The following is a 27,175-nucleotide window of genomic DNA, read 5'->3' as shown; positions in this document are numbered from 1 at the left end:
GCAGGCGTGGGACCGGGCTATTGCTCGTTTGAATATATCATTGAGGGGTTTACATGTAGTTGAATATCCTTAGACTGTGCTTCTTAACACAACTCTGTGTGTAACAAATTAAGGCGGAATCAAAAATGAACGCTTGTTTTATTGGACGTAGTAATAGTTCCATGATATTCTTTAAAATACTTTGAAATAACATGACAGGTTGTCCTTCAAAATCCTTATCCTTTTTTTTTTAAAGAAGCATTTATAATACAGTAAAAGCGGTAAAATTGTGAACTATTACTACAATTTAAAGTAACTGATTTCTATTTTAATATCCTGTGATGAAGCTTAATTCTCAGCATCATTATTCCAGTCTTCAGTGTCACATGATCCTTCAGAAATTGTTCTAAAATGCTGATTTGGTGCTCAAAAAAAATTTTTTTGGAAGTTGTGACATTTTTTTTTTTTTGATTCTTTAATGAGCAAAAAAGTTCAAAAGAACATTTATTTGAAATAGAAATCTTTAGTAACGTTATAAATGTCTGACACTTTTGATCAATTGAATGTGTCCTTGCTTCATAAACGTATATAAAACAATTTAAGAACTTTTGAACATAACTATGTTAATAGTGTACATAAATATTGTACTATGGTAATAATCAAAGTTTTGGACAAACCTATCTACCAAAAACTTTAAACAAAACTTTCTTGTAACTGTATTTGAACTTAATCTTTGTCTAGATTCCAGCTTATGTTCATTGACTACATGAGGTTCATCCTGGGATACTTTGCAAACTGTATCGAAGTAGTTACATACATTGGTACAAATTATGTTTGTCTAGATTCAAGCATTTTAGCATAATAATGAAAAACAGATTAAAACCAGTGTGTTCAAACTTTGAACTAGTATTATATTATCAACGTATACCATCACTTTACTATGGTGCCGACACAGGTCCTTTTTGTTGGGGAAACTGCTGTCTTCCATCAAAAACATCTGTCATTCTCATTGATAGGCAGTACTAGGTTTTGTGTCACGAAAGTGGAAATTTATGAGATAAAAAGGAGATAAGCAAACGCTTAATTTACTCCTTTTACTCCTGCAGCCAACAGTGTGCCTCATCTGTATTAAGTGAGGCTGCTAAAGACTGTCTGCATGTCCTTCCAACTGGAAGAAATGGAACACACATTCACAGAAACAATCAAACGTGCACACACACACACACACAGAGTAAAAGACAGATGTACACCCACGTAACGCGTGTTGTCCCTCTGCCATTAGACTCTTATGTCAAGTAGGAATAAGAGATGATGGCGTGACATGAATTTAATGAACCCCCATTGAAGTGAACCTCAAAGATCAAATGAGAGCCGCTTTGTTTCTTTCTCTTTGACATTGGCTCTCAAAACTTCTCAGTTACACGCTCCCCTCCAGACCGAAATTGCTAAAATAGAGAGCCCAGGGGCTATTAAAGCAATAAGTCAGAAAAAGCCATGCATTACAGTGATTTTACTGGATTTTTAGGCACTACATAAATGAAGTTGTTCTGAGCACTTTTTTATTGCTTTACACATCAATCCAACATAAAACAAGAACATTAAAAAGAATTGTTTGGCAAAACAGACAGTCCCAAACTCAAGTTATTGACTGGCGTGAGTCTGGCCACACCCAATCAGAATGCAATGCTAGTGCCTCAAAAATCACACACTGTGTCTTTAAAAGTCAAAACTGAATTTTTAATATAGTTTTTCTCTTCAAACAAGCATCAGTTCATGATCCATGTCGAAATTTAAATGATTAGCTTTATTTTGGAAATTCCTTTCACCCGTCTTCCCTTTATACCTTGGGCCAAGCACGTATACCAAGCTCTCCTATTTCTCCATTACTTATTATGAACTGTCCTGAAGGAATCAAGTTTGTCAGCAAAGATTGCAGCCACTTCTTCTCCTGCTGATGACTGTTCTCTTCACCTTCCCAGAGTGCCCCTCAACTCCAAAGGCTCCGTCCTCATCATTTTTAGCCTGAAGATTAGCACTCCCATAAATCACTTGCAGCCTGTGTCAGTCCACACACTAGCCTCTGCTCCTCACTCTAAAATAGAAGCAGACGGGGTAGAATGAGAGACATGACGATGGGCAGCAGGGCCTAATGGAATGGTGTGAGTTGATTACAAATGAAGAAGATCAAAGAGACTTCCTGTTTTCAGCACGGGTCCAAGAAGTTTCTCTTTCATGATTAAAGTGATCAACCATCACTACATCGTTCCATTCCCTAAACGGGACGGCGACATGCAGTCGGACTCTTTCATCTACAGTACTGGGAACATGCATAAGCTCTCATACGACACTCTGCCTTGTCCCAACCCAACCCAACCACCCTTTCTGGTCCCCGACTGGACGGTGTTTATGAAAGCAGCTGAGTATGACAAGCAGTCTTGTCTCAAGCCCAAAAGCACACCAGACCAGAGTGCCTTGGATCATTAATACCCTCTCAAAATGCACACGTGGCGTCTGTCTCTCTTGATAACCTGCAACCCTCTCCAAGGTCTGACCACTGCACCTGTCAAAGCGGGTTATGCCAAGCTAGGCTCTGCCATCTGCCCTCTGCTCAGACTCACTGGAGTCGTCATGCCATCTTTGACCTTTGCCCTCGACTGCCTGTTGTCTGACCGCCAGTCTTCCAAAGTCATGCGTTGAGGCTTTCTGAACATGTTGTAAAATGCTTCCCTTGTGGGACTACTTGTGTAATGATTGAGGACTGACTAATCTACCTGTTTGTTTGTTTGTGTGTTTGATAAACCTACTAAAGAATCTATCTTAGTTTCCATACTGGTCAAAGCCGGTTTATGATGATTAGGTGTGTTTTGTCTAGCTGATTGACCAGTGCAGTGTTGCTGGTTTACTGCACCTGTCAACACTTCCATTTTTCGCATGTTTCTCCTGTTTTTAGCCCTATCTCCCGGGAAACTCCCGTAATTTGCATGGCCCAAACTCCTATTCGAATAATCGGACCAAATGTTTGTCTAATGTTGACCGGTTAGATCATTTTTTATTCACACAATAAATACACCATATAGAATTTTAAACCCATTTGTCATCTCAACATGGCAACCTTTACCCCAGTTGCAAAGTCGCGGAAAGCTCAACCCGAAAGCGAGCAAACCCCCCTTCGCACCGAACGGTCCCCTCCAAAGCTAAGGTTTACTTTGTTGGGAATAGTTTGCTTTTAAATGCAACACATTACTATGTTGCTTTAATTATTATAGAAAGCAATTGTATCAATTTGCTACTTTTTGCTGGAAAATGGTGTGTTAATATTGCCTTACTTTTTCTCACTGTCAGCTGAGTGAAAATCTCTTTCCTCCAGTGGACGTTCTTGGCTTACAGTCATCTTTTACATTAGAAATACATTGGGGATGTATATTTTATGTTGGAAATACTGAATTCCACTGAAACAGCATTTTGACATTTTGAGAACATAAATCTCAGGTTTTTGGTGTAAATTTAACAAGTTACGGCACGGTCACATTTACTCTTGTTCACTGTTGAAATGGTAATTTCAGTCGAAATCGGGTATTTCGCTTGAGGACGAAAGATTTCCCAACACAGATTTCACATCTGGTTCAATTTGGTCGCAAGCTTTGACCAACAGAAACCTGCTTGGTTTGAACGTGACTTCTGTGTGAGCTGTGCTTCGTGCGTCGCTAGATTCACTACACTGTTGACAATTGACCAAAACATTACTCACTTAATGTTAGGGTTGGGTATCGTTTGAATTTGAACGATTCTGATTCCGATTCCTTGTTTCGATTCCGGTTCCTAACGATTCTCGATTCCGATTCTTTTAAGAGGCAGGGTCAAAAAAGTTTAGCTAACCTTGCTAACCAACTGCCTTTCTGAAGGAAATACTCCTTCTGTAAAAATACTCCTTTTGTTACAAATTTTGCATTTTGCCGAGATTTCTTTATTTTTAGAAAAGTGAAGCCACACTTTGGATCGCCGACGTAAGCTACTAATGTTCGACCTCACGTGGTTATGCCAACACTTCCGGTAGACGCTTCTTCGTTGGTGTTGTTCAGCGGTTTTTTCTTCCGCTTGGCGGACTGTGAATATCGAAACTAGGAATCGAAATTTTAACTTTTGTACGATTCCGGGAAAAACGATTCCGGGAAGTTAGTCTCGGTTCCAATCGATACTCGATTCTCGATACCCAACCCTACTTAATGCGTCTATTTGACATCATACTAGTCCCAACACTGCCAGCACACAGGGCACAACTTGCAATACAGTGGTGAACAGATGTGCTGGGCAATTCTGGTTTGTCATCTTGTCTAATAATCTGCTGAAGCAAAAGTCTTTCGGCGGTGTTTTGCTTGTGTTGTGCAATCTTTGGTTTTGACTTGAGAATGTGTGACTGCTTAAGTATTGAAAAGAGTAATTGTTTTGCAGGGTGAGCTAGGGATGCCTGGAATGCCTGGGAAACAAGGAGTGAAGGTAGTTCACTTCTACTGCAGCCTATATCTGACCCCATACCCTTTTACCCATGATCCCCAGCCTTTTATTAAGAACCATCCTTTTTTCCCAGAACCTTGCATGCGCTTTCAGAAGCATTCCATTGCTAAAATGCTGCTTCGAGAGCTCAATCTGTTATGATTTTATGTTGAAATGCTTTCACACCAAAGGCGATTTATAGCTCATTATTACACAGCTCTGTGGAATACTTGATTCTGATTGGTCAATCGCGCCATTCAGCGGTACTGTATGTTATTCCCAGATAACAAACGCTGAAAACAGATAACATAGTCAGTAGTGCTATAAACTTGTTAGGAATGTTTTTTATTCATGGAAGTTTTGCATTTTAGTGAGTAAAATATTAAAACTCAGTCGAATCAATATTTTGTGTACAGTTATTAAATTATGCCATCCAGTATCGTGGACTCGCTCTCTCTTGTTTCATACAAACGTAGCTTATGCCGTTTTGTGAGTATTGGTTTGTACAATTTTAAAACCGTTTAATCTGAAATCAGTATCTCGTATATCCATAATTAATTATGTGTCGAAATGCAGTGTAATAAGTGGTATGACTGTTTACCGTATCTCTTAAATGTCCGTCTAGTTTGAACTTGCCGCACAAGCTACAAAGCTCTCTCCGCGGAAGCTTTGCGTTTAAAGACCTAATAAAGTATTACAATTCAGATCAATATTTCGTGTCTAATTATTTACCTATATATGTCCAGCCGGCTTATCTCAGAATAAACCCCCGAGAGAGTAAAGAAGACACCGACGCGAAGCCTGAAGGGGTTTATTCTGAGATAACAACTGACTGGATGTACATTATCCCTTACTTATACTAGCAAGTCACATAAAGCCGTCTCAACTTCTGACACTGTAAAGTGGCGTCTGAGACTTGAGGAGGGAGATGGCAGGAGAAAGACTGATGGTGCCACAAGCATCAGATCCCTCGGTAACCCTCGACCCCAGTGGGTTGAGTGTCCTCATGCAACCACAGCTGTGTCCGTAAATCACTGCCTTCATGTCTGCTCATTAGTCTGAGATAACAGACATGAATTAAATATCTGTCATGTGCTCTTTACTATTAATAACAAACCAATTGTAGGGGGGTGGCTCATTGCGGCACTGCTAGTGATCAGCTATGCGTGCCTGGAGAGCACAAACTACGACATACAAATCTAAATATTGATTCCAGCATGTGCTTTCTAATTGCTTCAGTAGAGATTATGGCATCTGATAGAGATAGACCGTTGGGGGTTTACGATGGATGTAAACAGTGTTTGGCTAAATAATTACAGAAAATAATCTTCAGTTGAATTAAGAATGGCTTTTTCAGGCAAAATATATGATGTTGATTTTCAGAGGTCAGCATTTGAGGATGTGTTTAGGTCTTTTCTCACTGTTTTCCTTTTCTTTCTTTCTCTGATTTTTTTTTTAATGCTGACATCTTGCACTCTTAAGGGAGAGCCTGGTTTCCCAGGTGTCCCTGGACGAAAGGTAAAGGCCTGGTTTGGTGTGGCTGTATCTGTAACACATTTGTTGAGCATATGAAATTCCTAAAGAAATGTTTCTGTCACTATGAAGGGTCAGGCTGGTATTTCTGGTATCCCTGGAAAACGGGGCTACAAGGTACACTTGAATGTGCGCTGTGGTTATGTCTTGCATAAGTGCTTGTTCTGACAATATTGAGGGTGAATTTTACTCATCCTTTTGTAGTTTCAACCCTGAATGACTGTTTTTTTTCCCCCATGGAACACAATGATAATTTTTTTTAAAGATTTTTGGCCATTTTTTGTTTTTGTTTAATGATATCGTTAAGCTTCAAAATGACGAAATAAAGCATCATAAAAGTGACTGTAAAAAATATTTTCAAGATTTGTTATCACAACATATTTTCTTTTGTCAAATTAACTTTATAATAATTTATTTAGTTGAGATAACTTATTATTTTGAGTTTCTGATGGTTAAATTAATCTCCTTCATTGTATTAACTCACTTTTTCCAGTTCAATCAACTTAAAATTTGAAGGCAACCCAGGCTACTTACTTTTTTAAGTTAAACCAACAATATTTTTTTACAGTGTAGTAATCACAACTTTTTTTCTTTTGTCAAATCAACTTAAATAATTTATTTAGTTGAGATAACATATAATTTTGAGTTTCTGATGGTTAAATTAATCTCCTTCATTGTATTAACTCACTTTTTCCAGTACAATGAACTTAAAATTTTAAGGCAACCAGGTTACTTACTTTTTTAAGTTAAACCATCAATATTTTTTTAGTGTACTTATGCACATTATTCGTAAGTTTATTATTTATGTACTGTGATTAATTATTTTTAATTTTAAAAAAGTTTTATTTTTAATTTTGTTGTGTGCCATTTTATTATGTTTCATTTAGTGTTAAGGTATTCTCCTAAACAAAGTTTGTTTTTCATAATTTTTTACTTTATTTGATTTCAGCTTTATTTCAAATAGGGGAGGGGAGGCCTTTAATGCTATTTCTCAAAAAAAATCACCTTTTTTGTTCTACAGAAAAAAAGAAAGACATTTGGGTTTGCAATAAATATAGGCTGAATAAAAATAGCAGCATTTTTTATGTATTCATGTGAGTGAATTGCATTGATTTGATTTTAATTATACATGCATGTCTGAAAGACGTGTGAAGTGGTGAGCTGAATGTCTGCACTCAATGGTGTTTGTACACCTGGATTTATTATTTGTGGTCAAACTAGACCATTTGTTTTCATTTACGCACATGCAAATACAAACAATCATCACATCTGCATGGTTTACAGTGTTGCAACAAATGGAAGACAGTTTGTTTTAACATTTTTAAAAGTTGTGATAAATTAATAAATGAGTGTTTCTGCTAAACAGAAGCCCTACGAGGTGGCCTCATATCCTGTAGTCCATATTTGTTGTGGTGTCTGAAATAAGTTCATCTAATGTGACCACACCTTTACCCTCGCTCCCTGTGTTTAAGTTCCACATCTGTTGTGAATTAAATACGCTAACTCTAATGCTTCAAATGGGAACAAGATGCTTACACTAGAATCTTTATTACACCTTCATTAAATAGAGCTGAGCTTTGAATCTTTGAATCGGTCAAGTCATGGTTAACTCCTACATTTTTATTTGTTGCCAGGGAGAAAAAGGCGATGCTAATGCTGCAGGAACTGGCATTAAAGGAGAACCAGGTACCCCAGGACAAGCTGGACCCAAGGTAGACAGCTCTCCACCAACTAGCTCTAAGTAGCCTTATATCTGCTGCTAAATTGCTTTATTGGTGTGGCATGACATGCTCAGTATCTGCTTACGGTTTAGTATGAAGTGAATGTCAGGTTCATTATTGCATGTCTTTTCACAGGGTGAGAAAGGTGATCAAGGCATAAAAGTGAGCAATTGAAATATTATTACCCAAAATGAGGGCTTGCTCATTGCAACTCTAAATGACCTAGTATCATTGTTACATTTTAAATACATCTTTGGAGAACAATAGCACAAATAAATGCATTTTGCCTTGCAGGGTGAAACTGGCCTGGAAGGCCCATCTGGACCAAGGGTGAGTAGAGACCATGTGTAAGGTTTGTCACTGACACAGAGAATGATGCAATGATGTCACCTGGTTTGTTTATCGTGATTGACGTAATGTTATATATTAATTGATTGATTGTTCTCCCATCACTCAACAGGGACCACCAGGTCCGACCGGGGAGCCAGGAAAAACTTTAATCAACAACAATGAAAATGTATGTCTTTATTTTTTAATGCATACAAATATTACTTTATTTACTATTTGGTTAATTTGCATATTCTCTTCCCTGCCTTGATGTAAAAAGTTTCAAGTATGAAGGCACTAATTGAAATTTGTTTTTCAGGATATTCGCAATGTGCATTCAGTGGTAAGCATCAATGGCCTTTTCTGTATTTGTTGTATTGTTAGGAAACTGGATAACATTTTGTTTGAGTATCCGGACAAAAAAAAGTTGCTTAAAAAGATGCTTAAGAGTCTATGATTGGATAATTATAAAAAAAAAAAAAATGATGCACCTCTTGATGGAAATAAATGTTCCATCAATATTTATATTATAATATAACTTATATATTTTATAATATAACTAACCATCTATTTTTGTCATTTTAGGGCGCTCCTGGTCTACCTGGGCCTCCAGGGCCTCCAGGGCTTCCTGGGACCCCTGGTTTGAAGGTAGCTGATCAACTTCTCTCATTCTTAACTCTTTAATCCTTAATTTATAACATTGGGAGTTATAAATGGGAGAATTTCAAACTAAATTCTGGTCACCGCCCTGTTCTTTTGCATTAAACATCACTTTTTATTCCCCTCAGGGTGACGTTGGACTTCCAGGTCCCCCTGGTCTTGATGGGGAAAAGGTAAATAATAATTAACATTTACTATACATGAAACCTATGTTAGCCACTAATCTGTGAGTAGTCCTTTGGTGAGCTCTTGGTCCTTTCTAATGCTGAGTGATTGCACCTGTTTACTTCTCAGGGTCCAAGAGGAAAGCCAGGAGAACAGGGACCCATCGGCCCTCCTGGACTAGAGGGACCACGGGGAGAAGGAGGAGTCATGGGCTTTCCTGGCCCAAAAGGAGACAAGGGAGACATGGGCCCCTCGGGATCACCTGTGAGTGACTGTAGTCTGTCTGACTACACCTGAGTTGTTAAAGGAGAACTCTGGTCAATGTTATGATTGAGCTCTTTTTTATGTATATTTGGAGTGCTGTCAGTACAGATAAAAACTTACTCAAAAACTCACTCTTAATAACACCACTCACATGGCTGTGCACTTGTAATGACAAATCAAGGATGTTAAAAGGTTAATAGGTTAAGAACTTGCCCCATTGAAGTCAACAGTGTGCGAATTTTAAAAAGAGGATAACATGGTGTAGGCAACACCGATTTTTGATGTTTTTGTCTGTACTGACAGCACTCCAAATGTACAAAAAAATGAGCTCAATGTTAAAATTGACCGGAGTTCTCCTTTAAATAATCACAAGCGTCTTGTGTCCTTTAACCCCTGCATGAAACAATATTCTGATATTACGCAACGTATCATAATATTTAAATTATGTGATATTTAACTTATTCAGTTTGCCATTACCAAATTAAGCCAATATTTGTTTTTTCTAGAAATTTAAATTAATAAAAATAATAAAAATAGCCAACTCAATAAAAACGAATTTTGGATATTTCCAGAAGACGATGTATTTGTATTAGTGTGTTTGGAATATTCTGAATTGGAAGAACATTGGAATATTCCAATAATTGTGGAGCATGTAAACGTCTTTTTGAAACTAAAGGCTTAACCCAAAAATGATTTGCATGTAAAATTGGTTTTGTTTCTTTGAGCAAGTGATATCATTTTGAATTTTGAAAAAGTTTGTGGTGAGTGGGCAGCATTGCATCCTTAAAAGCCCACAATTTACTAATCATTTGTCCTATGTGTTGGATGTTGTGAGTTAAAAGGTCTCTTGAGTGTGGCCTTTGTTTTTAAGGATGTCCCCCCAACTTGAGTTTTCTGTTCATTTTTATTGCTATTTCACATTCTTTCCTCATTCTGTAGGGTTTAGATGGCCCTACTGGAGAAAAGGGGGTTTCAGGGCCCCCTGGCCATATTGGATTGCCAGGCCCAATGGTATGCAATGGTGCCCCTCACTTAAACGTCATTGTTAAAAAGACAACACATGACTTTAGGGTGCAGTGTACCATATTTCATCATGCCAGTTTTAATTATGTTGAATGAATGGTAAAGTTGAATATTCCTTCTCCTTTTGCTTTTTCATAACGTCTTCAGGGTCAGAAAGGTGAAACTGGAGAGAAAGGAGATAAAGCAGAGCTGGTATGTTCCAAAAAGGAAATCAATCTTTCAAAGTTAGGAAATATTTAGATTAAATATCTTAATAGTGACTCTCCTATCTGTGTTGTTTAAGGTCTATGGACCTGCTGGGCCTCCAGGACCTGCAGGGCCAGTTGGGCCAATGGTGAGGGCATTGTCTACTCCATAAAAGCTTATGATAACAGCACACATATTAAAGATGGATATGTAGGCTTAAGAGCACCAGTGCATTTTATTTTTCATTTGATGGTGCATTTATAAAGAGGAATTCATTTTAAACAACTCAAAATGTTTGAGATTTCTCATATTTCTTTTTTTGTGCTTATCAGGGAACTCCAGGTTTGTCAGGACCAAAGGTAAGTATCGCAGCCCAAGTCACTTCTATATTCCAGTTTAACTAACTTAAAGGAATAGTTCACCCAAAAATAAAAATTGTGCAATCATTTACTCACCCTCAAGTTGTTTTAACCCTGTATGAGTTTCTTTCTTCTGCTGAACACAAAAGAAGATATTTAGAAGAATATGGGTAACCAAACAGTTAATGGGCCCCATTGACTTCCATAGTATGAAAAAAAATACTATGAAGGTCAATGGGGCCCAATATTTGGTTACCCATATTCTTCTAAATATCATTTTTTGTGTTCAGCAGAAGAAAGAAACAGATTTGTAGCAACTTGAGGGTGAGTAAATGATGACAGAATTTGTATTTTGTGTGAACTATCCCTTCAAAATGAAAAGTTATGTGGCTTGCCATAAGTTAAGCAAGACATTAAATTTTGTATGTTCTTTCTGGGTCAGGGAGAGCCAGGAATAGGCTTGAGAGGAGAGAAGGGATCACCTGGACAGAAAGGAGATAAAGGAGACAGGGGCCATCTGGGACTCCCTGTAAGTACATTTCTCATTCTTATAATCTAGTGTTTAATACTTTGCATGCGTTGCAATAACAATGTAAGATAAAATAGCTGTCCGATTCATCAAATCAATCCTTATGATGGCTAAATTATGAATACGTCTTGTAAGTAATTAATTTGATAATATTCATACAATCTTGTCAGCTGAACCAAGATGTTTTTGTCTTTCCTGAGCGCAGCATTAGTGGAAAAGCATGTTCTGTCTAAGGTTTGTGCTTTAGAGCCATTAATGCAAATATCATAATGCTGCTATTTCATGTGTCTCTGTAACTAGACGTCATGGTTCATGGCTTGAATCAGTGTGGCAATCATATACACAAGTGCCATCATGTAATCATCTTGTCACATTGTTTTATACACATTTGAATAGATTACCAATGAGTTCCTGATGGTTTCATATTACTGTAACTGACTGACATCCATGTTATTATTTCAAAATACTCTGTGGTTGTTTATAAAATGTTTCCTCTCTGTTCGTTCAATAGCATGCTATAGGTTGTTACTGTGAATTTCAGGGGTCTTTTCCTGACTTCTGGTGTATATCTGTGGTGTCAAAGTCATTGATAAACTTGTTCTAGTCACATCATCAATGGCACAGTAACTCCTTTTAAACAAATAAGAGAACGTGTTGAAAATGTCTAGAAAATATTTAGAATGCGCTGCAAAAAAAATGGTTCCTCAGTAAAAATAAAATAATTGATATTTGCATAAACCTCGCAATGTTGATTCTTAAGAAAAGCAAAAACATGTTACCAATGTGGTAAGAAAATTAGAAATTAGAGCCTTTCCAAGTAAATTTTACGTAAAATGAAAATTGTGCACAGATTTTTACTGGAAAACAAGATCAAATTCAGCTTAAGAACATGAAAAAACAATGATCCAAAGCTTTTTGTGTTGTGGAAGGGCTAATATTACCCAGTGTGCTCCTCTGTTCCATAACCTAGTGAGCTGCCTGCCTACAGTAGCAACACATTCTCATCCCAAAACGTCATCTAACTGACGCTTTTGACCATACGTCAACATCCGACGTTTTAGGGCACCCTTTAACGCTTTCCTAGGGCGTCATCTAACTGACGCTTTACCTTTAGGTTTAGGTCTGGGGTAGGGTTAGATAGTGTCATCTAACTGATGTTAAAGTGTGCCCTAAAACATCGGATGTTGACGTACTGTATGGTCAAAAGCATTAGTTAGATGACGTCTTGGGATGAGAACAGGCTGACAGTAGACATAATTTTAAGGCATCATACACTGTAAAAAAAAATATTGAAGATATTTGTTTAATAAATATTGTTGGTTTACTTAAAAAATGAAGTAACCTGGTTGCCTTAAAATTTTAAGTTCATTGAAATGGAAAAATTGAGTTAATACAACAAAGGAGATTGATTTAATCATCAGAAACTCAAAATATTATGTTATCTGAACCACATATTGTTTTACAGTGACACTCCTGCCACAAACACTTGGCTGCACCAATAACCTTAGATTTTTTTTTGTTAAGCCTAGTTCACACTACGTGATTTTAAGCCCGATTTAAGCCCGATTTGCAAATCGTTGAGTCGCCGACAAGTCAGGGTGTTATCGCGTGCAAATCGCGGGCGATTAGCGGACGATTAACGCTCGCCAATCCGTTAGTGTGAAAGAGCCAACAACGCATCAAAGACAGCTCGCAGACACCTCGCAGACAGGTCACCGAGCTCAGAAAAATATCTAGCATGCTAGATATCTCGAACAGTCGCGCGACTCAATCTCAGTGATGTCATGAGTACAGCCAATCATAGCAACGCATGGGTTGAGGACACCAGGTAAATCTTACTTTTTCTTTTCTTTTTTGCATTTTTTTTTTCTCAGAGCAGATCGTCGAGCAAACAGTGTGCAGCACTAGTTTCTGTCTGACGTGACAAAACATGGTTTCTAGACCAGATAGAATCGTGTTGTTGTCAACTCGTTATTTGTTTGATTATTTTCAGGATTTAGACCGTATTATAGTACTGAAACAGCTCTCATTGAGTCACAAATGATATGCTCTTATCATCCGATCGTGGTTGTATCTCTATGTAGTGCGTTGTTAACTCGTGTAGTGAGTTACCTCCTGTTGTGGATCAATCACGTTGTGTTGTGTGGTGTGAACAGCTAAACAACTTGAACACTCATGATTTCACTGAGAGCAAGTCATGTAGAGTGAACTGCACAGTTCAGCCCGACATTTTAAAATCATGTAGTGTGAACTAGGCTTTAGCGAACCAAAATGATTGTTATTATTAAAATAACAATCAAATTAAAATAATTTAAAGATATAGTACTAAAATCGTCCTAAATACAAGACTACCAGAGTCCAAACAACAACTTTAACGGCACAGACAAAAATATATCGTTGAAATCAATTTCAGAACAATATTTTCCAGCTGATGAACATGGACAGCCAATCAGAATCCATCCTGCTTTAAAGCGGCGCTTAGAACAAACAGAACCAAAACTTCGTCTGCCATCATTATAGATATCTTTATAGTTATCGTTCTTGGTGTGAACAAGCCTTTAGCTTTAAGTCAACTCTCCTGTGCCGAGATTGGAGCGCTATTTGTGTTGCTGCCTATGTATAGTGTTCCTATTCAGTCACTTATGAGGTTGCGTTTCAGTTTAACATGCCACCTTAGAAGGTAGACGGCGGCGCTGCTTACTAGGTTTTGGAATCGAACAACTATTTACAAGTATTATTTTTAGTTTGAGCATCTCTTCTGGAATTTAAAACCCACCTGTTGTTATTTTATCACCTTTCGTAGAGCTGAAAGGAATGATTGAAAACAGCATGCTGTATTAAGGAGCGGTTTCACCAGCAGTCACACTACTATAAGAAGCTAAAGTCACATTAAAAGGAGTTACTGCCCGTCTCTCACATGTCATCTTCAACATGTCACCCCTCCATCAAAACTAGTGTTGTTTTTATGTGGCACACAAGTCACTGCTTCACTCACCCACCCTCTCCTCCCCCCACACTTCTCCCCTCCCTCTCCACCACCTCCATCTCTCCTCTCGCTCTGTAACTCTTTACACATTGTCCAGGGGGCTCATGGTTTAGACGGCAGTCCTGGTCCAGTGGTGAGTGGCGCAAGACCCGTTCCCATCATCCACCCCTCTATTTCCATTCATCCCTCTCTCTTTTCCCCCCTCCGCAGTCTGCCTGCTTCACTCTGTCTGTCTGTCTGCCTCTGCTTGAGCCGTTGCTTGCTTGTCTTTTCTGTGTTGTCTAATGGTCAAGGCCTTGTTTAGATCTCTATTGAGGTTGCATCGGCATGAGTATGACTTTGATTTGACTTTGTCCCTAAGCCTGTTTGGCTGTTGCCTCTTGCTGTTTCCAGAGGTACCGCGCTCAGTTTATTTCTCAACCTGTCAACACGCGAGTGAGTGAAGGGGAGCATGGCCAAACACTTATAAACATCTCGCTCGCTCGCTCTCTCTGAAACGCACTTTCTCTTTCTTTGAAAAGTACGTACTTAGCGCTGTACCAGTGAATTATCCCTTTGCATTTCATGCCGTCGCAGCCCTCTTTACCTTTATATATATGTATACTCGAACATGCCTGAGCTCTGTTGACCTTTCGAAGGCTTAATTCCCTTCAAGCTTTGAGCTTTGTTTCATTTCAAGACAAGCTTTGACCTTGTAACGTCACACCAGGAGAGAGCATGATGGGATGCGGCTGCATGAACAGTGGTTACAGTATGGCGTACGACTGTACAAATGGCTGAGAAGCAAGACTCCCGAAAAAGCAAGATGTCTAACAGCCCTTCTCTTGAATCCTCTCCAAGTCATGAGAGGAAAATGGAAGATGGATTCGCTGTTATATTTACTTGTGTGTCTGTTTATTTCCCCTTAGATCAACAAACTTTGGAGTTTTTTTGGAGTTTGGACCTTAGACAGGGTTTCCGCGGGGCATTAAAAAGCATTAAAAGTCATTAAATGGATTTTGCGAAAATTAAGGCCTTAAAAGGCATTAAAAAGCATTAAATTTGATTCTTACAGGCATTAAATTTTTTTATAGTTTTGAAGAGAATTTTATACAAATTTATTTGAATATAGCCTTCATAATTAATAATTTGTATTTTAAGCTTCCGGTTCGGTACGCATACAAACAGAACGATTGCTTGGACCATTTTTCCTGCCAGCAAAATTCGTGCTGACGCGGCCAACACAACGTTGCGCAACATCAAATGGCAAGCGTAATGAAAGCAGAACGAAACTGCGCTACTCGTTATGTGCTTCATGGATCGTTTATCAGTTCGGACCAGCAACATCTATGCAGCGCGAGCCGATCTCGATCAAGCAACACTGTTACTACACAGCGCTAAGAGATCCGGTAAAGAAAACATTTGAATTCTCCACTGAGGTAATAACAACGCTGCGAGATCTAGTGAGAAGCGTTCACATTTCTCCGTTATTAACCGTAGATCTCTATTAGATCAAACAGCGCTGTCATGGAAACCAGGAGAAACATTGTGCCGTGAATGAACTAGTACTTTACGTCCACAGACCAGCAACATTCACCATGGATTTAATATAGTAACACTAACTGGAACCAGTTTGGCTAGAATGGTGAAATGCTTTCAAGTACTTCACACATCTTTTTCCAGCACTTCAAAATTCAAATATTATATAAATAAATATATATTTAAATGTTATTTTTAACGTGATGACCAAAACATTATTTGTTCATCCTTCAAAGATGACCCCCATTTATAAACCTGAAAGTTTCAAGATCTAGGAAAACTCACACTTATTTAAAAATATTTTTTCTTTAAACAAATAGTAAATTTCTCTGGCATTTCTTTCTTTTTGCTGTATCGAAAATGTACCGAACCGTGACTTTAAAACCGAGGTACGTACCGAACCGTGATTTTTGTGTACCGTTACACCCCTAATATATATATATATATATATATATATATATATATATATATATATATATATATATATATATATATCCGTGGTTAGTCATGGGTCGTGTATGGCATTATTTTTTTTTAAATGGCATTAAAAAGGCATTAAAAAGGCATTAAATTTCATTTGAAGATACCTGCAGAAACCCTGTTAGATGACTGTTTTCAAACATACATGAAGAGTTTAAAACTGCTTTTATTCAACTCTGAAAAGTTTGTTGATCTATTGGTGCTCAACACTGACTAGTTTCTCTCCCTTTCTGACCTCGTCACCGAACACCATCCGCTCTGTTGAAGCTCACGCATGTCGCTTTCTTTGTTCAAAGGGTCTGATTGGACCAGCAGGAGTGTCTGGGCCTGCAGGACCAAAAGGAGAAATGGTTAGTGCTCCCATCCTCATGACAATTGACCAATTGAAATATTTTTAAATTTACATCGCAATTAATTGCATTATTACTTATATTGTCTGATATTATCTTATTACTAATTATATATGTCACAATAAATGGACTTCATTGGGCACCAAACGGTTCAAGGTCCAAATGAGAGTTTCAGTGCAGCTTCAAAGGGCTTTAAACGACACCAGACGATGAATAAGGGTCCTATCAAGCGAAACAATCGCCCCTTTCAAGAATAAATAAAAAAGGTTGAAGTTTTATTAGCACAAATGCTCACCTTGCTCTGTTCACATTTGTGACTCTTCTATTCGAACTCGTTTATCAAAATGAACAAATCTTTTTTCGAGTCATTTCGTTCGTTGAATGAACCAAAGAAAAAGAAAAAAGATTCATTCATTTTGATGAACGAGTTCGAACTGGAGAGTCTCGAACGCGCATCACAGAACAGAGCAAGGCGTGCATTTGTCTTATAAAACTTCAACCTTTTTTATTTATTTTTGAAATGAGCGATCGTTTTGCTAGATAAGACCCTTATTCATCGTCCGGTGTCGTTTAAAGCCCTTTGAAGCTGCACTAAAACTGGCATTTGGACCTTGAACCATTTGGCACCCAATGAAGTCCATTATATGGAGAAAATCCTGTGATGTTTTCATCAAAACCAAAAAGTAAATTATCAGCAAAAGTTTTTTTTTAAAAGTGAACTAATCTTTTAACGCACATGCAAAATAGTAATGCAACAGTTTTCTCTGCTAATTCCACATCCCCTTGTCAACCTATCAAAAACATTCACTGATTGTATAAGGTATAAAGTCCATTGTAATACAGTTCAGTATAATGTCTATGCATTTTTTTACTTTACAGGGGGAAAAGGGCGATATGGGAGTAGCAGGACCAATTGGGCCTCAAGGCATCCCAGTAAGTGCTGTACCAGAGCACAATTTAACTTTTTAAATATTGTAACGTTTCCAAACCACATATAAATGCATCCAAATGAAAAATAGACCATCATTAATGTCTCTCCCCCTTTCATTCAGGGTTTAGTAGGACCACCGGGATTAAAAGGAAATCGGGTAAGATTATAAATGCTTTCTTGATCGTAGTTTGTTTGCAGAATATGTTATTGTGACTTTGAAGGACAATAACATGAGTCCACTTTCTTAAAATAAAGGGATGGACGATATTTCTAAACCAGCATGAATCTGCCAAACTTTTAAGCATTAGCTACTGTTCATTTATTCATTTGTCATTATCAGTTATTATGCAGTATTTAGCCGGGCTCAGACTCGGACTCACAATTCTGAATTTATAACATGCAATTTCGTCCGAGTCTTGTGAGATTAAAAGTCACAATTACCTTTTTTATTTTATTTTTTCTGTGGCAGAAACAAGCCTCCATAGAGCCCGGCTTTATCGATTGTATTTGTTATGGAGTTTTTTTTTAAAGACACAAGCAGAAGCATGCTGGGTATAAGAAATCAGAATGGCTACTGCTCACTGCTAGAAAATATGTGTATATTATATACAGTGGGGTCTAAAAGTCTGTGAAAATAAGAAATTAAAAGTTTAAATGAACAAAGCTGGAAATTAATGTCTTAGGACTTTGACACATTAAAAACGCAAACCGGTTAAGACAAATAATAAGGAAAAATTTATGTTTCTGCACTCTTTTTCAGTCATTATCGATCAGATGTCCAAATCATTCTGAATTAAGCATCAGATTTTACACACACACACACACATAAATATTTATTCAATTGTAAGTCACATGGATGTGTTAATAATTTAATTCAAGAAAAATATTTAGCAGCACAACTGCTTTCAGCAGTTTATAATGCATGTTTCTTGAACATCAAATCAGCATATTAAAATGATTTGTGAAGGATCACTTGTAAGTCACATTGATATGTTAATAATTTAATTTGTATTTTACAAGATGAATAAAATATACAGAAATGCTAAACAGTCTTTTGGATGCCGCTGTATATGTTAATTGTTCATGATAGAATTGTTTAAACATATATATTCTTACTCCAGAACTGTTTATTTGTCAGTCCTTTATATAAATCTATTAGCAATTTATATATTTTAATAATTTATTTGCAGTATATGTGAAACATATTCCTGCATGATTAATGTAAACACTGAAGCAATGATATAAACTGCTAAATTTGAAATGTTCTAATAGTTATTATTATAAAAAGAAGTACATGTGAATTGACCATTGCTTTTCTGTGCTTTTCCTGTGCTTTCATCCTCCTAGACTGAATGCTCGTCTCCTATTAACACTAATTTCCTCAGTTAATGACTGAATGTCTCCCACCTTGAAAGTCAGGACATGTCAGTGTCTCCTCCCAACATCCTCCACTGGTTTTGATAAATCTGTCACTCAGCTCAGTGGAAGGTGCTGCGGAGGACCCTTGGACACGGTGCTGTTTTTACTCTTGTCCTTTCCTTGTCTTCCTCTCTTTTTTTCCACAGGTCTTCCTATCCCCTTTTCCTCCCCCCGCACCCTAGCCTGTGTCCGTGGCTCTTTTTGCCGAGTCGGGCCGGGTCGTCGTCCTCTCTGTCCCCCTCTCACTCCCTGGCCTCCTCCTGCATCCTAATGTCGTAGCCTGGGTTAATACTCCTCCTCTTCCTCACCTCCTATACTTTTGTTCATATCCTTGACTTACCTCCCTACCAACCTGCATTGATTTTCTCCCAATTATGCTAATGCACAGAGTTCTTATTGTTCCACGAAAGCCACATCTGGATCTCTTTTCAAAAGGCACCTAACCAAGCAATGTGGGAAATGGCATTATGTCGGTCTAAAGCTCATTCTGACATCCGGACGAGAGTATTTAGGACTCCTGATGTGAGCCAAAAGTTCAGAAACAGTCTTAAGGAATCAGTATTCATCAAACAGGATTAGAAAATGAGCTCCATGTTGATTCATAATGTAATTTTTCCTTCCTCCATTAAGTGTTAGAATAACTATCATGATGAGGGCTGTTGGGAATGTTAGAGCTATTAAAGCATAGAAAGATCCCATTTATATAGCTTAAATGTAATAGTTTCCTCCAAAGAAACCTTAAACTTTGCGTGCAGCCTTGAAGATAAATCGTGAAACACTCTAAAAAGCAAAGCTGGTCTTAATTAGTATAGAAAAGGGATGTTGATTAAACCGTTTTAGTGCCTCGTCAGCTTTTGTACATTACAAAGCCTTTGTAATTTCGCTTCATTGTTCTATGTGGAATCAATCACAGATCGTCTACTTATTAGAGCCAACATTTGCTGCCAAGAATAAGGAATACAAATACATTCCCGTCAAAGGTTTAGATGTAGGGCAGTGTTGTAGTCGAGACCACCTCACTCGAGTCCGAGTCGACACCGAGACCAGAGAGAGTCGAGTCCGAGTCAAGACCGAGTCCATAGAGAGTCGAGTCCGAGTCGAGTCCGAGACCAGAGACGGTCGAGTCCGAGTCGAGACCTAGACCAGTGAGCGTTGATTACCTAATTTAGTTTTATTTACTTAGAGAAATCCTTTTTTTTTTTTTTTTTTTACTGAATTTACTTAGAGTTTAAAAAATATGATCAGTTTAGGGTAAAAAGGCCACATAGTAGGTGGTGTTAAAAGTAATTTTATTACAATTTGTCATGCGCAGTTGCGCACTAGAAAATCACCAATCACTGGGCGTGTCAATCAATTTAAAGAAATATTTTATTAACATACATTAATAATCATGAAAAATATTTTGAATTGAACTCGAGTGGACTCGGGAATAATTCCGAGTCCTAAAAAAAAAAATGTTCGAGTACGAGTCAATTCCGAGTCCAAATGCACACGAGTCCATGACAAGACCAAGACCATTAAAATATGGTCTCGAGACCGAGTCCGAGTCTCGAGTACTACAACACTGATGTAGGGATCAAAAATGATGTTCAGTCATCATCATAACCCACCTTTATTCAGCAAGGACACATTAAATTGATCAAAAGTACCAGTAAAGAAATTTATAATGTTACAAAAGATTTAATTTATTCATTTCATTTAAAAAATATTTAGCAACACAACTTCTTTCAACAGTTGATAACATTTTACATTTACATTTACATTTAGCAGATGCTTTTATCCAAAGCGACTTACAACTGAGGACTAAACCAAGCGAGTCATCGTGAAAACAACGCAAGTGCTCAAAATGCAAAGTTCTGACATTGCACGGGGTAGCATAAGCCAGATATGATAACAAATGTTTCTTGAGCAGCAAATCAGCATATTAAAATGATTTGTGAAGGATCATGTGACACTGAAGACTGGAGTAATGATGCTGAAAATTCAGCTTTGCATCACAGGATTGAATTGCATTTCAAAATAGAAAACTGTTAATAATATTTCACAGTATTACTGATTTTACTGTATTTTTGATCAAATTAATGTGCCATGGTGAGCATAAGAGACTTCTTTTTTAAAAACATTAAATCTCACTGACCCCAAACTTTGGGAGTGAATGGGAGTGTATATGTAATTGAGGCTTAAAAATGTGGCTCCAAAGGCATGACCTTTTCACAAATCACTCGACATATGTAACCTTATTTATTCATTTTTAAATATTTAGTAAATTTGCATTCAGTATTTTTTTACACAAAGTTAGTAAAACTTCAAAAAAAAAAAATCCCACACTAACCACACTGGCTGACCTCCTTTCTCCTTAACCCCTCCACTTACTCTCCTTAAATGATCCCAAAACTCATTGTAGCTCAATTCAAAAGCACATCTACTTTTAGATTGTCTTTTAGTTATTCTTAGTGATGGTCCTTTTCTTACAAGTACTGCTAGTAGACTAGGAGGTCTGACTTTTTTTTTTTTTTTCGAATGCACTGTTGTTTGCAGGGGGAGAGGGGCAAGAAAGGCAACAGGGGGGCCAAAGGGGATAAGGGAGACCAAGGAGCCCCAGGATTAGATGCCCCGTGTCCGTTGGTATGTCTTTCGTTCAACGTGCAGCACTAAGGCAAAAGGAGACTTCACGAAAGCCACGTCTCCTTATGTCTTTGTGCAATAAACACTAACTACTGCCCAGAAGAGTTCTGGTCTAAGTCTTAGAATCACAATACAAAGAGACTTTGTGCTCATATATTACATAAGAACCAATATAGATAGGGATTTGAATTAAAAACGACTAGGCACCAGAACTCTTAACGGGATTTTTGCTTTTCAGGATTAGGACTGACAGGAATTTGGTTCTGGGATGGAGCCACTATTCGATAAATTATTTGTGGAGTTTACATCCCTGTGGATGTGGTGAACAAAATCCTGTCAGTCTCAGGTCCAGTGTGCTCTGGACCAATCAGACGCTGGAACACAGCGGCCATTGTGGGGGCGTGGCTGGACGAAAGGATTTTTATTTGATTGGTTTCGTAAACAGGGTTTCCGAGGCTTTAAAGGGGAGAAAGGTGAACCGGGGCTGCCAGGCCTGGACGGGCTAGATGCCCCGTGCGCTGTGGTATGCTGCTGTCTATCCCTTTCCTTATTCCGCATGCTTCCTGCCGTCCTGAAGCGAATGCTGCACCATAGCCCATTCAGAACAAATGAAGAATAGAACAGCATCTCAGCACTAATATCTTTAACTCTGTTAAATCTACAAACTTTCAAGGGGTCATTCAGAAATACATTTTTCCTTTATCTTATGACGAGAAGTCATTGTACTATAAAATGTGTTTTTATTGAAACCAAGCTCCCAAAACGATTCGTTTCAGATTATGTGTCTTGACTACTTCTACTTCTACATCTTCTACCGATTCGCACGTCATATATAGTACATCGGTTCCCAACAGGGGGTCGTGGCCCACAAGGGGGCCTCAGCGAGCTCTGTGGCGGGGTCGCGTCATATTTTGAAAGTTTTGAGCAATGAGCAAAAGTCATGAACTTTTTTTCTGTTCAAAATGTACAACATTTATAAAATGAGCGAGTTCATCATGAATAGGGTTGGGTATCGTTTGAATTTGAACGATTCTGATTCCGATTCCTTGTTTCGATTCCGGTTCCTAACGATTCTCGATTCCGATTCTTTTAAGAGGCAGGGTCAAAAAAGTTTAGCTAACCTTGCTAACCAACTGCCTTTCTGAAGGAAATACTCCTTCTGTAAAAATACTCCTTTTGTCACAAATTTTGCATTTTGCCGAGATTTCGTTATTTTTAGAAAAGTGAAGCCACACTTTGGATCGCCGACGTAAGGTACTCATGTTCGACTCGCGTGGTTATGCCAACACTTCCGGTAGACGCTTCTTCGTTGGTGTTGTTCAGCGGTTTCTTCTTCCGCTCGGCGGACTGTGAATATCGAAACTAGGAATCGAAATTTTAACTTTTGAACGATTCCGGGAAAAACTAAAGGTTTGTCTCGGTTCCAATCGATACTCGATTCTCGATACCCAACCCTAATCATGAATCCATCAATCTGTGTTTTTGTCTTATCCTGAACCACTATGGTACACCTATAATAAGTGTTTACGTTGGGACTATTTTACACTGGTTCGGATAGCTAAGCCCAGTATCTGCGTGACTCGTCATAGACGTACACAGAGAGAAGTAGTTCCAGCTACAATGTTCTTCCGAAAGATGCATTGTTCTGTTAATAAACTCAAGTTTATTATCGCTTGCTATAGTGCCAAAAGCGTAAAAAATAAAGCCTCACAAATAACTTGCAAGTATTGAGACAGCAGTCATATTAATAGCCTATATTCTTTCTTTTTTTACCTACACGCCACTGTGAATGTTTTTGGTTTTGCATTTCAAATAGGGCCGATATATAGGCTTCTCCTAGGCTTATATTTTTCAATTACAAAGGGCCTACTGATGTTTTTTTTTTTTTATTTTCAATATTATAGGCTATTATTTATGCATAAACATATCTGGTTATAGTAAACATACCGTTTGTTTGAAAACAACATATTTTGTCATCTTTGCTGCAAGCTTACAAGAGCGATAATATCATTAAATGTGAAGGGGGGCCCTAAAATATTTTCTTGGGAAAAAGGGGGTCTCAGACAAAAAAATGGTTGGGAAGCACTGATATAGTTGTATAAATGCGAGAGAGACGCAAACACAGACTTACTCGGACAACAGAACGATTGTGTTAAACACATTGTTTGTATTGCCTTCCTTGTGATCCTAACAGTAAGAAAGATGAACTTTATTTTTTAACGGCATACAATTTATTTCACTGACTCAGAGTCGACTCTTACTTTTGAAAGACAATAACTTTATATACTTTTCAGTTTTAAAACTTCGCAGGATGTTTTCACGAGAAGTCATTTTCAAAAATACATAATAAAAGCACTTATAAATGCAGCATGCCCAACAAAACTGAGTGTTTCAAAGGAAGGGTAAAAACAGGATGGAAAATAGCTTATTACTTCTAAATTAGGATGGTTTTTTTGGTGAAAACATTGTAAGTGAACCTCAAAGAACATTATAAAATGTTTATGACCCCTTTATTAACCATTTTTTAAAATCCGATTCAGAAAAAAACTACATTTGTTATATTATTAAAATAATAAAAATCTAACCGTTTGTTTTAACCAATACGTTTTTGTGTGTGTGTGAATTTAACAGTTGCTTAATTTGATTTCTGTAAAATATACACATTGAGACAACTTGTAAAATAAAATGCTTGCTACCTTTTGCAGTTTTTCTTTGTTTAACATAAATGCATGCATTAATTAAAAAAAAAAAAATTCTGTGTATCCAATATTCTAACACTAACCTGCATATTAACGATAAAACACTTTACACCACGTCTGTTTTCATCCGGTAAAATGGAGCCCCCTGGATCACCACAAATATCTGCATAAAAGAGAGTGTTCAATAGAAATGCCTTGTTGCAAAAAGCAGGTATCATTCTTGACTGATCATTGTTTTCTTAGTAATTTACCCGATTGAATTGTTAAGAATGTAAACACTTTGGTGTGAAACATCCAGGTACATCATCTTTGTAGATAGCTGTAGTTTTGAGTGCTGCTTTGTGTTTATGTTTGTGTGAATGAGTACAGGGTTGATTGATTGATTGAGGGAAATGTATGTTTCAAAAGTGGCTGCTGAAATGGTTATGTACAGTATACTGTATGTGCACGGATACTGTTATGTTTCCTATCTCAATTCCTCACCTCTTCTCTTTGTTTTAGGGCGATGATGGTCTGCCAGTACCAGGGTGTTGGAATAAAGTGAGTTCTCTTGACTGATTATATTAACATTTTGCTTTTGAAATAATTGCACCCATGCCATCCTTACAATGATATAACTCGTGCAATGAATTCATGATATGGAGGTATAGATTGTATGTCATCTACAATCTGTTTTTAATATATAATACAAATTGGTTTATCATTTTCAATCTTCAATATAGTACTTTATGAGCAGTTGTTTCGAATCTGATTTGAGCTTTATTAGCGATTACAATCTTTTCTTTCTAAACAACGTCTGATAGGAAACAATCTATGCCTCCATTTGCTTGAAAGATGTGTGCTTTGAAAATAACATGTGGTCTTTTGCCTCTTGTCTTGCAGTGATGTTAATTCCTGAATGCCATGTGTGATTGTAAATAGAATATTTATTTTTGTACTTTTTTTTTGCCATTGATCTGCTATAAGGATGGAAAATACAGCAAACCATAAAAATATTGGCAGGACTTTTGTACAGATGTTTATTTTTATTACTGGTAATGTTTTTTTTATGTAATGGACTTTATACTGTACCTATGCATTATGTCAAAAATGTTTTGATCAAGGAAGAAATATACTGTGGCAGCATATGCATGATATTTGTGCATTATGTTAACTGATACGTGCCTATTAACTTATTGTATCATGGTGTTTTAATGTGTTGTGTCGGACCACGCTGCACTGATTAGTGGGGCTGGAGTTACAGATTGGCCTTGTGTGTAAGAGGAAACCCTTTGCTCTGAGAATAACATGGACATGTTCACACCAAACCTTAATGATCTTACACTGTAACTGCATATGTTTACTGACAATTAATATGACTCATTTCAAAGTCCATTCTACGTGTAGTATAATGATCAAGTCAGTAGTTTCAGTGCATAAATGATAAACGTTTGCACTGCATGACTTATTTAGTGAGCATTGCAAACTGTTTTGACTCTATATTCACCTGCCAAATATATTATTGCAAAAACTGAATTAGTCAACTGCTTCATGTTAGGAAAAAAATATAATCTTCATGCAGTGCTTTTCCTCCATTGGCTATATGTAAATATGCCGGAATCTTCCCCTCTCAGCAGTTATTTTCTGCTTCTGTTCTTCATAATAGAGAAATTCAATTTACATACAATTTAGTGTTTTCTTTTTTATTTATCTCATATATTGCTGCTCACTGTCAAGCACATCTTTGTGTTTGCTAATAAGCATCTACACTACTGTTCAAAACCTTGGGGTCAGTAAAATATATACACTGTATATATTTAAAAAAAAATGCTTCTGCTCAGCAAGGATAAATACATTTTAGCAAACCTGACACTAAAAATATATACATTGTTGCAAAAACAGTTTATTTCAAATAAAACTATCAGCAGGATTTCTGAAGGGTCATGTGACCCTGAAGACTGGAGTAATGATGCTGAAAATTCAGCTTTGCATCACAGGAATATATATATATTTTTTTAAATATATCACAACAGAAAAGATATGTTTTAAATTGTAAAAGTATTTTTGTTTTATTTATTTTTATTTTAAATTCAGTGTCTCTGAGCAGACGAAATAAAAACATTTAAAAAACATCTTACCGACCCTAAAATTTAAAACAGTAGTGTATGTCCCGTTTTACCTCAACTATCAAGTACAAATGAAGAATAAAAGTTAATATTATAAACCTGCAATTTACATTGTAATATGTTGATTCCCAAGAAACATCAGGGTCTTAGAAAAAGGCCCTTAGCTAAAAATAGTTTTTTTGTGTGTTCATCCAGTGTTGAAGTCATTGAATTGTGTAGGATTGCTGCTGCTTACATTGACAAGCTATCCGGGTTCCATCTTGCCTGTTAATATGGAGTTAAGCATGGTTTGTAATCATCAGTGTCTATAAACTCTTTATTCGTCTGTAATACCTCATACTAACATGTGCCTTAATGCTTTTACTCTGCCAAAGTAGTTTTGAGACATATCATCCATAATGTAAAAGAAGCTATGCTGTCAACGTGAGGAATATAAGACAATAAATGGCTGTAAAAAAGTTCAGCCAAAACGTTTCCTAACATGTCTTTTTGAACTGTTTGTGATGAAAAATTAACTCCCTCTGGATGTTCACATGCTGCAGGTTTGCTTGTATCTGAGTGAAGTGTGAAAACTGCATCAGTAGGTTATTCAGTTATTCTCAGTGTTGGGGAAAGTTACCTTTAAAAGTAATGCATTACAATATTGTGTTTCTCCTTGAAACCTAACTATTGTGTTATAGTTACTTTTATGGAAAGTAATGTGTTGCGTTACATTTTATCATCTGGGATGGGCTTGCTTGTTTGTTTTTAAAAAATAGTAAAAAATCGTTTTTGGCAAATTGTGAAGGCCTTTCACACTAAAAGTGAAATGAATAAGCCTCAGGC

The 27,175-nt window shown here is 37.2% G+C and overlaps 1 protein-coding gene across 5 annotated transcripts in view; it reads left to right on the top strand.

The window, feature by feature from the left end:
• Positions 1-26,824, top strand: part of col13a1 (collagen, type XIII, alpha 1) — a 53,360-nt gene extending 26,536 nt beyond the window's left edge. Inside the window, exons 18-40 of one of the 5 annotated variants that reach the window (XM_089116813.1) lie at positions 4,429-4,473; positions 5,953-5,988; positions 6,076-6,120; positions 7,638-7,715; positions 7,860-7,886; positions 8,019-8,054; positions 8,185-8,241; positions 8,371-8,394; positions 8,637-8,699; positions 8,840-8,884; positions 9,006-9,140; positions 10,080-10,151; positions 10,311-10,355; positions 10,447-10,497; positions 10,682-10,708; positions 11,151-11,237; positions 14,321-14,356; positions 16,518-16,571; positions 17,451-17,504; positions 17,624-17,659; positions 21,460-21,546; positions 24,747-24,785; positions 25,128-26,824. In XM_089116813.1, coding sequence (XP_088972939.1) covers positions 4,429-4,473; positions 5,953-5,988; positions 6,076-6,120; positions 7,638-7,715; positions 7,860-7,886; positions 8,019-8,054; positions 8,185-8,241; positions 8,371-8,394; positions 8,637-8,699; positions 8,840-8,884; positions 9,006-9,140; positions 10,080-10,151; positions 10,311-10,355; positions 10,447-10,497; positions 10,682-10,708; positions 11,151-11,237; positions 14,321-14,356; positions 16,518-16,571; positions 17,451-17,504; positions 17,624-17,659; positions 21,460-21,546; positions 24,747-24,785; positions 25,128-25,130 — 1,182 coding nt within the window. In that variant the 3' untranslated portion in view covers positions 25,131-26,824. Of the gene's footprint in view, positions 1-4,428; positions 4,474-5,952; positions 5,989-6,075; positions 6,121-7,637; positions 7,716-7,859; positions 7,887-8,018; positions 8,055-8,184; positions 8,242-8,370; positions 8,395-8,636; positions 8,700-8,839; positions 8,885-9,005; positions 9,141-10,079; positions 10,152-10,310; positions 10,356-10,446; positions 10,498-10,681; positions 10,709-11,150; positions 11,238-11,442; positions 11,472-14,320; positions 14,357-16,517; positions 16,572-17,450; positions 17,505-17,623; positions 17,660-21,459; positions 21,547-24,746; positions 24,786-25,127 lie in introns of those variants that run through there. The other 4 variants (XM_089116814.1, XM_089116815.1, XM_089116816.1 and 1 more) reach the window with 4 other exon arrangements.
• The last annotated feature ends 351 nt before the right edge of the window (positions 26,825-27,175 follow it).

Source organism: Pimephales promelas, chromosome 11 (assembly GCF_988280905.1).
Source record: "Pimephales promelas chromosome 11, fPimPro1.hap1.1, whole genome shotgun sequence".
NCBI lineage: Eukaryota > Metazoa > Chordata > Actinopteri > Cypriniformes > Leuciscidae > Pimephales > Pimephales promelas.
Note: the sequence above shows the minus strand (reverse complement) of the source record. Positions and strands in the feature narration are given on the sequence as shown.